At 40.7% G+C, this 15,849-nt stretch overlaps 1 protein-coding gene across 1 annotated transcript in view; it reads left to right on the top strand.

Annotated features, from left to right (window-relative positions):
- Positions 1-7,821: 7,821 nt before the first annotated feature.
- SLC15A2 (solute carrier family 15 member 2) overlaps positions 7,822-15,849 on the top strand; it is a 99,829-nt gene continuing 91,801 nt past the window's right edge. The window contains exon 1 of the mRNA XM_060774642.2: positions 7,822-8,369. Coding sequence (XP_060630625.2) covers positions 8,265-8,369 — 105 coding nt within the window. The 5' untranslated portion in view covers positions 7,822-8,264. The remainder of the gene's footprint in view (positions 8,370-15,849) is intronic.

Genomic DNA, 15,849 nt, shown 5'->3' with positions numbered 1-15,849 from the left:
ATCAGATCATGATATGAATAAACATAACAGTTTAAATAATGCACCAATAAGGCCTTTTCGTGAACCACCATGAAAATTTCGGGGGGGGGGGGCTGAAGTCCCCCGAGCCCCCCCCCCCTGGCTACATGCCTGGTCCTTGGCAAACCTTCAAATAGAAAACTGTCCTCTGTTAAGAGTGGGCTGCGTGGCTACTGTCTTGCCATCTGAAGTATGTTGGATAAGAAGAATACTGAGTTTTGTATCATAAATATTATGATACACATTTTCTATTTAGTTTGGACAACATTCCTGGAAAATGGATAGCCTATGACAGCTATGAACAATTGCAACTTTATCTGTTAAGCAGAAGCAGGAATAAAAGCTGGCCTGTTTGAACTGAAAAGAAGCTTGTCTCTTCTTTCACAGTTAAGAACTGTCACATGGATTCACTCCAGATCTCTTTCCCAGCCGATGTAAAATGGCCCAATCCCATCCAAGTCATGGCAATCGTGGCAATTTATGCCAAGCAGTAAGCTGGGTCTAATTAATCTGGGGTGAACATCCTGTTTCTGCAATTATGGACCCAAATGCACAATCCTCCTTTAAAAAACCCCACTGCTGTAACTAATGGTGATTTCTGAAGTGCTACACTCAAAAACAAGTATTAAAAAATATCAATAGACTGCATTTAAAACGCAAATGTAGCCTGTCTGTGCAGAACTTGGCGGTGTTTTTTTTCTTTCTTTTTTTGAAAGCTTTGGCCAAAGCTGAGAATAAGTAACCACAGTTAATATTGCAAATATAAAAATGTTAGTGGAGGAGGAGCTGGTGGTGAAGGAGTTTGCATGCATTTTATAGGTGGCTGAGGGGACCAATACAGGAAAGTCAAATATTAACGCAATTTGCAACAGAGACGGTCAAGAGCAGTCAGGGGAAAATCTTCCTCTGTCAGCACACAGCTGGATTGGCAGGGTGGGAAGGAAATGGCAGAAATATCTGAGGAGCAGAATGGTGCAAGACAAGAAAGAGAAAACTTAAGAGGTCAGTGATTATTTTAGCCTTTCCCCCCTGCAGCCCAGATGACATCAGATTAAAGCAACTATATGTGATCTTGCGCACGTCGATGTAGGCTTGGAGCTTTAGGCCAAGTAAGCTTTGCACATTGTATCTACTGACTTCAGTAGAGCAATAGTGGATCTGAAAGTATTGCCAATCATATCTGTGACTGGAAATGCATTATGTGCCCATGTGTGCATAAGTGTGTAAGATCCTATATCTGCAATGAAATTATGGAGTAGGATATAATATGGTGATATAACAAATTGATGGTATTTCTTGCCCTAATACAGGGTAGTCATGTCCTCTATTTGAAGGGTTGTCAAACATGACAGCTATCCAATTCCAAGTGTCTTCTCTCTGAAGGAGTGTCCAGACAAGTCAAGCTTGAAGATCAACAGTCCACTGTGAGTAAGTTGCTTGGCACTTTGCAGATGAAATCGTTCAAATCCACTCTGACTTGGATGCTATAATTAATACAGATCCAGTGGAGATAACTTTGCTTCCCTGTTTGCCATCTCCTATTAGATAGGTTTCAATTTGTGCAGCCTAAGGATGTAGACAGGATACTTGAAGAGATGAGAGTCACATTGTATGTGTTCTGGGTGGCTGCTCTTCTTGGCTCACAAAAGTACCTAAGTAGGTAAAGGTAGTGCTTTGTTGCAATTGGGAAGGGCTACATCCTGCCTGAAAGAGGAGATGGTGAGGCCTTTCATGGAATTAAAAAGCCCTCCCTGGACCCCACCACATTATAGTAAAATAACTGACCAGTTGCCAATATTCTTTTTTGAAGTAAAGTTGTGGAGCATGTAGTGTCCTCCCAGTTCTAGGAGTTCCTGTATGAAATGGATTACCTGGTTTCAATCTGATTTCAGGCCTCGTTATAAGAGGTAAACAACTTTGGTTGACATGGTTGGAAACTGGTTTCCTATGCTGGAAACAGAGCAGGAGTATTGTGTCTTTGGTGGATTGTAATTCTCCCGACCTTTGAGCATATTCTGATATAATTGAGCGTGGTATTCTTCTAGACTGCCTTTCTGGGTTAAGACTGAGTGCACTGTTTTTCTGTGGTTCCATTCATTCCTTGAAGGGTGCATTGAGACGGTCATGATGGAGGAAGGTGCCTGTTTGATACCTTATGGAGCTCATCATGGGGGTTTAACATATCCCTGAAACTGCTAAGAGAGGTTGTCCAGTTTTGGATGTGACTGATAACACTCTATCTGCCCTGCTCTATCTGAACTGTTCCATGGAAGGTATTTTAGCACTAAGCCAATGTCTGCTGTCAGTAAAGGACTGGAGTAGCGTGAGCAAACTCTTACTTCTCACGCGAGCATCCCATTTTGATGAAGCACCATGAACAGCTGGGAATGGCACCATTACAGAGGAAGTCACAACCAAGTTATGTATCAAAAGTATGTTTACGTTTATGTTTGTAATGTTTTGGTATATGCCGGACATTAAATATTTGCCTTTATATGTGTAAACTGCCCTGAGTCCCCTGGGGGAGATAGGACGGTCTAAAAATAAAGTTTATTAATTATTATTAACGAAGTATAATGAACAGTAATGAACAGTTATTGGTATACATTTTTCTAAATGCTTTTAAAACTTATACTTAAAAGTTATTTTAGAGATATTTGATCAGGAACCTTTCAAATATTATGCCATTTTTATCCTCTTTCCGAACCACAAACACTCCCCCAAATTAAAAACAAGTACTGTAATGGGTAATAGAGCGAGTAATGCACAAAAGAGTTGCCTTTCAAGCACTCTGAGAAGTCATGATAATGGATTCATTTTTAAAATTGGACAACTAATTTAAATGGAACAAATTACTTTTAAAAAATTACTTTTCACTCTCTGCCCAGAGAAAGGTCATTGCTCTCTTGTGCCACTTTAGGACCATAGGCTTTTAGCAAGCCATTCAGTGATGCCAGGATGGGGGGAAAGAGGTGCAGCTTTTTGTACTTGCTCACAGGACAGGAATGCTGTGTGACTATTTTTATATTTTTTTTAAATGCAAGGTCAAATTTTAAAAAAAGAAAAAAGAAAAAGAAAAAATAATAATATGTACTCTGGTAAGAGATTGTTGATAAGAAAGATGTATAATAGTTGATGTCTCCAGAAAACTGATCAAAGGAATGAAAAGAGGAGTCTGTGTATATAGATTAGAGAGATAGCAGCCACTTGATTCTGGAACTGACTTACAGGTTAGTCTTTGAACTTTATGCTGAAATTTCATTGCCATTGGCTGATGCTTTAACCTGTTTGTCCAGATTCTAAGTGGTTGGACAAGAGACAAAAATAATTTGAAAGAGAAAACATTTCTCATGCCTTCTTTGCACATACTGTGCAATAGGACCTCCTTGTATTTTTGTGTGCATGCCTTCAAGTCACCTATTGACTTATGGGTTTTTTTTATCATATCAGAAGCAAACTGAGGGTACAGTTGTAATGTATTTTTTAAAAATGCCCAAAGTTTTTAAAAACTTGGCATTAAACTAAATGTCCTTTGACTTGGAGTGCTGCTGGTGTTGCTATAAGAAGGTCTGCCATTGTGCATGGGTAGGGCTCGGGTTGCATTTTAATAGGTGGTCTGTGCTTTGCTCTTTTCCACACTCGCATGTCGTGGACTCCACTTTGTGGCCCCATTTCTTAAGGTTGGCTCTGCATCTTGTGGTGCCAAAGCACAGTCTGTTCAGCGCTTTCCAAGTTACCCAGTCTTCTGCATGCCCGGGGGGAGTCTCTCATTTGTTATCCGCCATGGATTGAGGTTCCAGGTTTTAGCCTGCCACTTTTGGACTCTACCTTCCTGAGGTGTTCCTGCAAATATCTTTGTAGATCATAGAAAACTATTTCTTGATTTACAGCATTGGCGTGACTTATGGTGACTTAATCAATTTCATGGCTTTTTCTTAGGCAAGAAATACTCAAGTGTAGTTTTTACAGTTCCATCTTCTGAAATATAGCCTACAATATGAGATATTAATTGATGGTTTCCCATCCTATTACTCCCATCCTATTACTAGCCATCCTATTACTATTTCTGCTTCAACACAACCTGCTTTATCCTCAAGACCAGGTGGCATCTGGTGCATTATGGTGTTCAAGCCCTCCTTGTACATAAGTGAAACCTTTAATTGCAGCCAGGAGTAGCAAAGCACCATTTGGTGACAGCTTCAAGTAAGGAACTCTGTTGTCCATTGACATCAGCTCATCAGTGTCAGGAACTGACAGACCAGTTAATACATGACAGCAGGTTGTATTGAAGCAGAAGAAAACCTGAGGTGTTTCTACTTAGAATATATCTTTCAGAAAGGCCAGATCTAATGATTAGACTTCTAAACTCGTAACAGTGATGTAGATGGGTGAACTGAACCATTATTAGGTATTGCCTAGGGAAAAGATTGCAGGAACGGGCCACTCTCTACCACATCCTCTTCCTTTGTTTCTGAGTGCTATATGTCCTGCCTTCTTGCCTTGCAAAGTGTCAGTGCCAGAAACAAGGTAGGGGGCATTTCAGAAGGCCCTGAATGCTATTTTGCAGAATGGTCTGCTACAATAAAATTGTTTGATAGGCTACAGGAGCGGGTTACAAAGGCTGGCATCTAAGCATATTAGATAAATCTAAGCACACCAGAGCTGATCTGATGCAGGTCAGGCAAATCCCTGGAGTCATTTTTCTTGCCACTTTGATGACCAGCCTTAGGGCAAACTGGGGCTGCTGCTACCACTAATATGTTGTTTCCACCAAGCATCTTCCTTCCAGAAGCTTGACAGTTGCTTGCCAGTGGCAACACAACTGTGGATCTGTTGGCTGTGTGGTCAGTGGATCAGGATGTGCAGCTGTCCACACCTCCAAAACTGCAGGATCACTCTTGAGCAAATCCCATGTTCTACGTGTATTCCTGGATGCAGCAATTCTGCTGCAAATCCAGTAGTGCACAGCAATTAAGTGGTGAGTCCACTTTATTTTGGCTGTGTAGATTCAAACAAAGTGGAGGGAAAGCAGGAACACTCACACTGTTCACTTGGAGGGAGTAAAATGCTACTCATAAAGGAGGTGACACTAGAGGAAACCTTCATTGTGTTACTCTCACTGCATTCCTGACCAGAATAAGAATCTTATTAACATTTTATATTTATATTGTGCTTTAATTAAAAAGAGAATTCATGTTCATCCATTATAGTGACCTTTACCACAAGCCTGACAAGCGGGTTCATGCTTGAAAAAAAAGCCAGGTAATGAGTTTCTAGTGGATCTCCAATCTGAACTGAGGAATGTTTAGCTGCATAGCTACTGGCCCATGCTACCTCTCCAGAGCTAGCAAAACCATGCCTGTAGTCCTTGTAATGCCTGCAGTGATGTGACTAAGTTAATAATATGTGACTAAAAGCTAAAGGTAAAGGTTTCCCTGACATTTAGTCTAGTTGTGTCCAATTCTGGGGTGGTGGTGCTCCTCTCCATTTCTAAGCCAAAAAGCTGGCATTGTCCATAGACGCCTCCAAGATCATGTGGCCAGCATGACTACCTGAAGCACTGTTAGCTGTACCTATTGCATGTTTTCGAACTGCTAGGTTGGCAGAAGCTGGGCCTATATGACTAGTAACCAATATATTGGAACATTCTAGCATAAATATTATACATCAAGACCAGACTTGAAGGCTAATAATAGTGATTTTCTATCTACCTGGAGGTTTTTCAGACACCTGGGATTGCATTCCACTTGAACCATAGATAGCACTTGGACTGAGGATTTTTTTTAAAGAGCACCAAATATTCTGAGTTAAGTTCAATGATTTTAAAATAAAATTCAGGAAGGGAAAACCCCAAACATATATTTTTGTGTGTGTTTCATTGTTGGAATTTTCCCCTCTGTCCTAAAAGAGTAGAGAGCCAGTATGTTGTTGGAGGCTTAGCATTGGACTTGGACTCTGGAGACCAGGGTTCAAATCAGCATTCTGCTATGGCAGCCTGCTGGGTGATCATGGACAAGTCACATACTCTCAGCCTCAGAAGAAGCTTCCCTGAACAAAACTTGCCAAGAAAACCCTGTGAAAGGTTTACCTTTGGGTTGGCAGGTCCATGAGGTTACGAAGAGTTGGAAGCGACTGACTGAATGAATAAACAACAACAAAAATGTCAGAAACAACTTGAAGGCACACAACAATCCCAAAAAACATAAAGAAAGCCATTAAACTCCTTGAGTTTAAGTGGTTTATACAAAGATAAACATTTATGGACTTCAGTCCACTGTATCAAAGACAGTGAACTAGATTCCACAAGAGCTTCTACTAAAATCAACTGTTTAATCTCAAAAGTGTTTCTGGATTTCTTTATGCCTTTTAATGCTAAAATAGACTAGTGTGGCTATCACTTGTATTGTGTTTCATGTATAATGATGTATAATGATTAAAGATGAGCAAAGGAAAGTTAAATAACTTTCCCCTCCAGGGTGGGGGGCTAAGGTGGGAGATGACATGATTCATCAAATCTGGAGGAAAACAAAAAGAAATCCAACCAAATACATTTGAATTTTGAGGGGAATTTCAATTTATACACTTTCAGTCACTCTGTGCAATCCTTTCCTACTTACATGCTTTTTGCAGAAGCATGGACTACAGGCAGTCCCCAAGTTACAAACATCTGACTTACAGATGACTCATAGTTAAGAACGAGGGTGAGACAACAGGAAGTGAGAGAAAGTGAAAAAAATCTACCCCAAGTACCCCCTGAAAAAGTTATCACAAGGAAAAGGTGTCTCCACTGAAGCTTTATCACCGATCCTTGTTTTCACAACAAGCCAATTTTTCAAAATCCCATTTCTACAGGGATGGAAATCTTCTGGACAGGGGCACAGACAGCAATGGCTGGAGTTATATCTGTTCAAATTCAGCTTAAGAACAAACCTACAGAACCTATCTTGTTCATAACTTCAGGACTGCCCGTATATGTAATGTAATTGTTATCCACTCCCGACCCATAAGATATAATATGCTATAATGAACAGCTCTGTCTGAAAAACAGCACAAAACACAAGCTCAAATGTAAAGAAGCCCCATCCATTCCCTCTTATGAGAAGTATATGAAAATACACCTTTAGACCTTTACTAGTTGGACTAGTCAAAGTAGCGGTCCATGGACTTGCACCTGTCTACTAGGTATTGTCAATCAGTCACATGTAATTTTCCTGGAAAATGAAGACAATGCTGACCTCTTGCACATTTGAGAAAAAAAACCCTGAAAGTCCACTACATAACAACAACAACAATAACAACAACTTTATGTTTATACACCGCTTCCATGTCCCTGAAGGGACCCAACAAACCAGGTTAAAATAAGCATCAAAAACAAGCAATATCAAACTTCAATAAACATAAAGTCAAACAACATTATAAAAACAATTAAAAGCAATATCATGGCTGAGCAAATAATGTGCTGGATTTGGTTCATAATTACTAAGTGCAATGAATCCTAAGTAGAGCCAGGGAAAGTGCAACATCAGATAGCTTAAGAAGCATTCATGCAGATATGCTGACGACCACCTTCTCATTCAAAGGAACATAGAGAAATAAAGGAAGCTATCTAATTGTTTACTGTAAGTATGTATTTGTTATGGTTGAGTCATGTTTTTTTTATTTACAGGCTTATCAGGAAAGAGTTTATTAGTGAAACACAAAAACTTTAAGGGCAAATGCAGCAATCTAAGTGCAAACCACATGGAGCTCATTTGCCCAGTGTCCTCAGTGCCTCATTTTGCTCGAGGCAGCTAGTTTCAAGTACGCAAGGATGCCTATGGTTCCTGCCAAATAAGCCTACTATTATAGCGGAATTGGCCCAAAGCCACCAACCTTGCTCCAATTATAACATAGGGCTTATCATTCAGGCTGCAATTTTGTCTGATTCAACCTTTTGGGCACTTAGAGGATCTGAAGTGTGTCACTGCAGTTGCAACTGTGCAGCCCAGTTTACCATCTCCGAGGAGGACAGCCCTGGCTGCAACCTTCCAGCTGAATGTCTCCAATTTATTGTTGTGATCCTCCTTCCTAGTAACACTGTCCTCCTGGCCCCAGTGTGGCAGAAACATGCACAATCAGGGTTAACTTAAAATCTGAACAAAACTCCAAGCCATACTGTTGGAAGTCTTCCCAGACAACTCACCACGGCAGCAAAGAGCTATGTGAGGCAAATTGACCAAAACGGAGGTGAAAAAAGAGAGAGCAGGATGGACCTCTTACAGAAAAGAGAATCTAAGGAAACTTTGTTCACTTCTGTTTCTGCAGGAGATAATCCTCCCAAAGGAATTTGTCCTCCTATGAAAAAATCCTCGGTGAGTATTTGGTGTTTTTGCTTCCTTTGAACTCCACTGGAAAAATTCTTCCTCCCTGTTGCGTTTTGGCCTCGGACAAACTCCGTTCCTTGCCTAGGGTTAGTATTAGCATTAGAAGTTCAGAAAGAGCTGCTGGCTCATTCACCCATTCAATCGACTAAAAAGGCAGCTCAGGCAAGATAAAGGGTGGGGAAAAACCAAAGGAGTTGCCATGGTAGTTCTTGCTTTCTGTCTGGAAAATGCACTGTCAGAATGTTCTCTTTTGAAAGTAAGGAGGAACAGTAGATATAGAAGGGAGAATCAGGTAGCACTCACCTTTGCTTGGTATATTTGAATTAGGGGGGCATTTCCCAAATTCAGCTACACAATGACACATTTCTAAATTCAGATTCCTGTTGTCATTAATTCCTTGTTCCCCCTTCCTAATTTCTTGGGGTGACTGATGAAGGATTTACTTCTATAGTCAAATTATTGAGGGTCAGAAATCTTGGTGAGCTAATTCAAATAACCTGGAATTCTACTTGGACATCCAAACCTATCTTCTGCTAAGCCCTGTATTGCATTGCTAAAACCAGTACTGAGTTATAGTGGTATAGCCCCTGGTCCACTTTAACAGTGTGACTTATTATGGCAGTTTTATTGAACAGGAAGATTGTTTACAGGTTGCTGCAAGAGTAAAAAAAAATCAGAGCTGACTGAGGTCAGTTTGCTGTCTGAGGCAGAACAGCAAACAATACCATAATTTAGGTACGTACAGTACTTGACGCCAGCCAGGTTATTTTGGCATGTGAGACACAAACACTCCCCTGCCTCCTGGAAAGTAAAAAAAAAAAAAGATTTTTAGCCAATCAAACTATTACATTTGTTACATTTTCATGAATCTATTGTTGAAGTGGCTTCCTCACTATGGCTGGATTTTGAATTGCCATGAACTGCATTATATGGTTCTACACTATATGGCAGTGTAGATCCAGCCTTTGCTTAATGGTAGGACTGGACCTGGTAGAACTGTTGTGATAGAAGCTAAGCAGAGAAAGCCCTGCTTGGCACTTGGATAGGAGATTGCCAAGGAATACAAAATGCTATAGGCAATATTTCAGAGGGAGGAACTGACAAAATCACCTCTTATTTATTTATTTTATTTATTTACCCTATTTATGCCCTATCTTTCTCTACCCTGAAGGGCAGCTTACATATGGCAATTATTCAATGCCTTGCAACATTTACAGACATTAAAAACTTAAAATCAGTTGAGTTAAAATTAATACAAGTTAAACATTTAAAAAATTACATTCAGTATTAAAATCACGTCATCCAAAGATCGTGGTTCAAGGCCAATTCCATAGTCATTGCACATAATCCGATCTATATTGAACTCTGAAAGCCTGGTCCCAGAGCCAGGTTTTTGCTTTCCTTCTGAAGGCAAGAAGGGAGGGGGCTGATCTAATGTCACCGGGGAGGGAGTTCCACAGCCAAAGGCCACCACTGAGAAGGCCCTGTTTCTTGTCTCCACCAGTCACACTTGTGAAGAAGGTGGCCTCCCCAGATGATCTTAATCTCCAAGGTGGTTCATATGTGACTCTTGAGTATTCCTTGTCCAAAAATACCCTATGAAATTTATGGGGTCATGAAAAATTGGCAAGGGACTGGAAGGCATGTAAAAACATACATTCTCAGACTCTGGACCAGCCTGTTGCTTTTATCTAAAATGCCTATGGGCTCAGTGATGGGTTAAGAACACTTCACTGCCATGCTAGCTTTTAATAACAAATAGTTTATTGTCATCAAAGTAGTAAATTAATACATTTTAAAAAATCAGAAGGCACAACATTCTGAGTAAGTACACTATTATGAAGTCAAGGAAGGTTCATGCCTTGTTTGTGATCATCCATAGTCCTGTGTGAAGCAGTGAATTTGGGTATATCTGCACTGTAGAATTAAGGCAGTTTGACACCTCTTTAACTGCCATGGCTCAATGCTGTGGAATCCTGGGATTTGTAGTTTGGTGAGACACCAGCACTCTGGCAGAGAAGACTAATTACTTGGCAAAACAACTCTCATGATTCGATAGCAGGCCTGTAGCGAGGGGGTGGTTTTAGGGGTTCAACCCCCCCCCGAAATGTTTCAGATTTTTTTTAAAAAACCTGGTTTACTCATGAATTTTAACTGGTTAACCAAATCCTCATGCTAAGTCTATGAGATGCAAAAAATTAGAGTCCCTCCAGAACTGCAAGCACTATCTCAAGCAAATATTGACAATTTATTCACACTGTTATTACTTGCAGCAATAGCCGATGTAGCGAAGCAACCAAGTTGGGGGGGGGGTGTTGAATGCTCTTATTAAGGAGGCCAGACTTGGTGGAGGTGGTTGACAGGGGTGGAGCTGCAGGCTATTGAAGGCTGCTCTGCCCCCTGCTGTGCTCTTTGCTTCAGCGTGAGCTAGGAGGCAAGTTTCAACCCCCTCCCCCGCAAAATTTTCAACCCCCCCCCCCCCTGAAAATTTCAACCCCTCCCGAAATTTTTTTCTGGCTACGGCCCTGTTCGATAGCACTGAACCATAACAGTTAAACTGCATTCGTTCTACAGTGCCGATACATCCTAAATTCCACCCTGCATTTGGGATATAGCAATGGATGTGTTAGTTGGGACTTGGAAAATAAATTCTCTTTTGCAGTGACAAAACACCATGGCTTGAATGTAATGAAAATAATCCCATAAGCAATACATTTCCCTGGTGGCTGATGCCTTGTGCAACAAGAGGGGAAACACAAGGATGGCATGTAAAAATAGTCACTAGGGAAAACTCTCTTGTTTAAAACTTTATCAGATGAGACCGTTTCACTCTGTGTAGGTTTGTCATCAGGGCAGATTCATGGACTAGTGAAGGAATGCATTAGCTTTGCCATCTGTGCAATTTCTTAGGTTCATGGTAGAATCGCCACCAAAAATGAATTGTAAATTGTGTATATTGTTCCCACAAGTCCACATCTATGACTTGTTGAAGAAGTCTATGGACTAAAACAATTCACACTGTAGCTAAACTTTTAAACTTTTGTGTTCCTTGCTTACCACTATTGTTTGGGTCCTAACTGGGTCATCTAAAACTTTTGCTTACATCTAGTGCGTGTGCATGTGCCTTAAAATCTCTTGTTGATTTATGGTGATCCCAAGAATTTTATAATGTTTATTACAATTTCTATGGCATCCATTTTACAAACTATTTTCATTTTTGAAAGCACATAGCTGTTTACTGTATACAGGTTGATCCTCCCTTACTCAGAATTCAAAATTTTAAAATATTCCAAAATCCAAAATTGTTCACATGTTATTGAAACTTAGACCCCAAAATTATGAAACATGACCCCCCCCCCCCCAATTGCCACAATCCTTTCCCAATGAGCTGGGAGACTTGGGGGAAACATGCAATGGACTTGCCCTAGGCCCTCTTTTCTGTTTCTCCTATTATCTTTGGGAAGGCTTCCTCTTCTATGCCCCAAACCAGACTCCTTCTGGCAACACCCATTGAGATGGCCATCACCCTAAACACCCATTGTTTATCTGGACTAACACCACTGTATCAACTGAAATCAGAATATTAAGCCCATTATTGCTTGCCCCACCACATTCCTTTTCAATCACGCTTCTTTCACAGGCAGATTGATAAAAGGACACAAATATTCAAGATTATGCAATGACAGTTTATTAAATTTCCCACCTCACCTCTGATTGGTTCAGGGCACTTCCAGAGATGGAGAACACCCACGCCGAAGCAAATTTAAAAAACCCACTTCAATGTGGGCTTTTGTCCCCACTCCCGGCCCAAAAAAAAAGGCCTTTCCTGGTTGGGTGTCCCCATGCAATTTCGGTAACTTCCAGAATGACATGGGGCCACTCAACCCAACCCCCAAAAGACCTTAAAAGAAGTAAAAACTCACCAGGTCACCATGATGCTCCTCCAGCAGTGATCCTGGTACATAGAAATGATATGTCAGAAGGGTGGGGGGCAGGTGCCTCATGGCAGCCTGGTAAGTTTTTACTTCTTTTAAGGGCTTTTTCAGGTTTTTGGGGGAGGGGTGGGTTCTCTCTTGCTTTTTGAGCTCATGGAGTCCAAAGGAGAAAGATGGGAAGTGGGAACTGACTCCCCCAGGTAGTTGCAGTACTACCTGGTAGTCAGTCCCCACAGGCCACATACACCATTAGACTTGGGCTTTTCAGGAAGGCCTGGGTCTAATAAGTTATCAAATTTATTTCACTTTTACCTGAGGTGTCATTTGGACACATTGTTTGGTAAAAACCTGACACACCCCGCATTTTGGGGCCTATTTGGAAGGGCCCTCAGAGATATAAGCAGACTCCTCCAATGAGGCTGCATGTGCTAGCCACACCCTCCAGGACCAATGAGGGACCAGTGCAGCAATTTCCAGTTATTCTGTACTGTACTGTCTTTCTGTCAAATGTGCTATAAATAAACCCATGATTTCACTGTTATGGTATGTCAGTTCTTTGGAGTGCTATACCTTCTGACATCCTCTCTGGCCGTTGAGAATAAAGCCTCTGATTTTGCCTTCACTTGCTTGTGTTTTATTGGATCCGTTGGAAGTTTGGCACTCTGGGCCCTGAGCTCGTAATTTTAACAGAGTTGAAACCACACAACACTGAGTTAGTGACACCTTTGCTTTCTGATGGTTCAAGGTTCAAATTTTGTTTCATGCATAAAAACATTGTGTATGAAATTGCCTTGAAGGTGTAAGGTAAAACATACATAATTTTCATGTTTAGCATTGGGTCTTATTTTCAAGATAGCTCATTGTGTATGTGCAAGTATTCCAACATTAAAAAAACTGAAATAAGGAACACTTCTTTTCTCAAGCATTTTGGATAGAGATGCTCAATCTGTAATGGCTAAAATCTCATGCACTTACACTTGAGAACTATCTGAATTCACTAACAAATTTTGGGATATTGTCTACATATTTTATGCTTGCATTCCTGGATTTTTTTTTACACATTTACTTTGCACACCATCACTTTGATATCTTATCAAAACTCAAGTGTGCCAGAAGGAGAGGATGAAAAAATATGATGAGAAGGAGAGGAAGATGTGGACAGAAAAATGATGTTGAATCCACAGCGTAGAATGAATGTAATTTGTTTCTACTTCAACTGCCATGTCTCAATACTATGACAGTCTCTTATTTATAGTTTAGTGAGCACCATCATTCTTTGGCAGAGAAGGTTAAGGCCTTATAAAACTACAACTCCCATGATTCCAACCCCATTCTGTCATGCAGGACCACACAATCAAAGCTCTCTTAATAGATGGCCATCCAACTTCTGCTTATAAACCTCCAGAGAAGGAGAGTCCATCTCACACCAAGGCAGCATCTTCCATTGTCAAACAGCTTTTACCATCAGGAAGTTCTTCTTAATGTTTAGGTGAAATCACTTTTCCTGCAATTTGAATCCACTGCTCCACATCCTAGTCTCTGGAGTTGCCCCTTCCTCAATATGAGTTTCTATAAAAGTCACAATGATGTGGAAATGGCCCTGGCCTACTGAATTTGCTCTCCCCTTCTGTAATGGGTTAATCCCTGCTTCTTCAAGAAAGTTTCCCTGCTAGAGACCAGTTTTTCTGCCAGGAATTCTCCAAGAATGTTTTTCTGCCAAGGACATTAAAACAAAGTTTCCCAAAGTGTGTGCCTCCAGATGGTTTGGACTTCAGCTCCCACAATTCCTAACAGCTGGTAAAATGGCTGGGACTTCTGGGAGCTGAAGTCTAAAACACCTGAAGGAGAACAGTTTGAGGAACACTACATTAAAGAAAGGCAACATCATTACAAGTTTCCAATTTGTGGTGCATAAATATAGCCTTCAAATTTGCAGAACAGTGCTTGATGCGCACCTAAACAGCTAGTTGCTGTCAGACTCATGTCAGCAACAATGAATGTATTGTTTTTGCTATTTAAAATGGACTTGTGGTTCGCTGTAGGTTATGCTTCTCCTTTTTATGCTCTGGGAAAACACTACAAACATGATGCAACGCCGTTCTGGGAAAAATGCCAGCTAGCATTGTTTCCTTGTTGTACAGCGAAGCCTCACAAAAGTTGAGGACAAAAGTAAAGGCTTGGCTCTCAATACAATATTGCTGTTACTTCTCTGTTGGAATGTAGTCATCCTTTTGCATTCGATATCTGGAGATCCTATTGACACTAAAATGATTATGTTCCTTTACCCTTTCATTTTTACCCTCCTGGTTTGACAGCACTCTCTGCAAACTAGCAGATGGATGGGGTTCACACGTTGAGATGTGCTTTTTGATTAGAATTCATAAGTGAGTGGAAAAAAGGTGTTTTCAGAAAACTATTGCTGTTCACCCTCATTCAGTAAATCTCTCCACATTGATATATAAGGTTCTTCCCTTTTTAAAATTTTGTTGACAACAACAGCTATTTGAGGAGGGGCCAAGGAGCCTTATAACCAAGGTGAAAGACGAAAGTGCAAAAGCTGGGTTGCAGTTAAACATAAAAAACCAATATTATGGCAACCAGTCTGATTGATAACTGACAAATAGAGGGAGAAAACATGGAGGCAGTAACAGACTTTGTATTTCTAGGCAAGGAGATTACTGCAGACGCAGACTGCAACCAGGAAATCAGAAGATGTTTACTTCTTGGGAGGAGAGCAATTACCAGTCTCAATAAAATATTGAAGAGTAGAGACATCACACTGGCAACAAAGATCCGCATAATTAAAGCAATTGTGTTCCCTGTAGTAACCTATAGATGCAAGAGCTGGACCATAAGGAAGGCTGAGCGAAGGAAGATAGACTCTTTTGAACTGTGGTGTTGGAGTGCCTTGGACAACAAGAAAATCAAACCAGTCCATATTCCAGGAAATAAAGCTGAAATGCTCATTGGAGGGGAGGATAGTAGAGGCAAAGATGAAGTACTTTGGCCACATCATGAGAAGACAGAAAAGCTTGGAGAAGATAGTGATGCTGGGGAAAATGGAAGGAAAAGGGAAGGGGGCAGACCAAGGGCAAGGTGGATGGATGGTATCCTTGAAGTGACTGGCTTGACCTTGAAGGAACTGAGAGGGAGCTCTGGTGTGGGCTGGTCCATGAGATCACGAAGAGTTGGAAGCGACTGAACGAATAAACAAAAACAGGGGGTTATGCCTCTCCTTATGAGAGATATCCTCAGCTCTTCATTCATCCATTACCATTGATGCACACTATTTTTGCACTTGTATGTAATGCCCAAAGGTAATCAAATTTATTTCTGATATAGGCAGAAAATTGTATCCAGGAGCAAATGTTCAGTCTCCATTTTTTCACTGTGTTGATCATCCATTTTTTAGACAAGCCCTTCTTTATTATTAGCTTTGTGTTTTCCTTGAATACCTTCTCCAGGGATACTTGCTCTTTCCACTTTGCAACATAAGTACCATATGTATCTTTGTTTCTGGGATTCTCAGTTCT

The sequence above is a fragment of the Anolis sagrei genome, chromosome 1 (genome assembly GCF_037176765.1).
Source record: "Anolis sagrei isolate rAnoSag1 chromosome 1, rAnoSag1.mat, whole genome shotgun sequence".
NCBI classification, from domain to species: domain Eukaryota; kingdom Metazoa; phylum Chordata; class Lepidosauria; order Squamata; family Dactyloidae; genus Anolis; species Anolis sagrei.
This window is presented reverse-complemented; position numbering and strand designations above follow the sequence as displayed.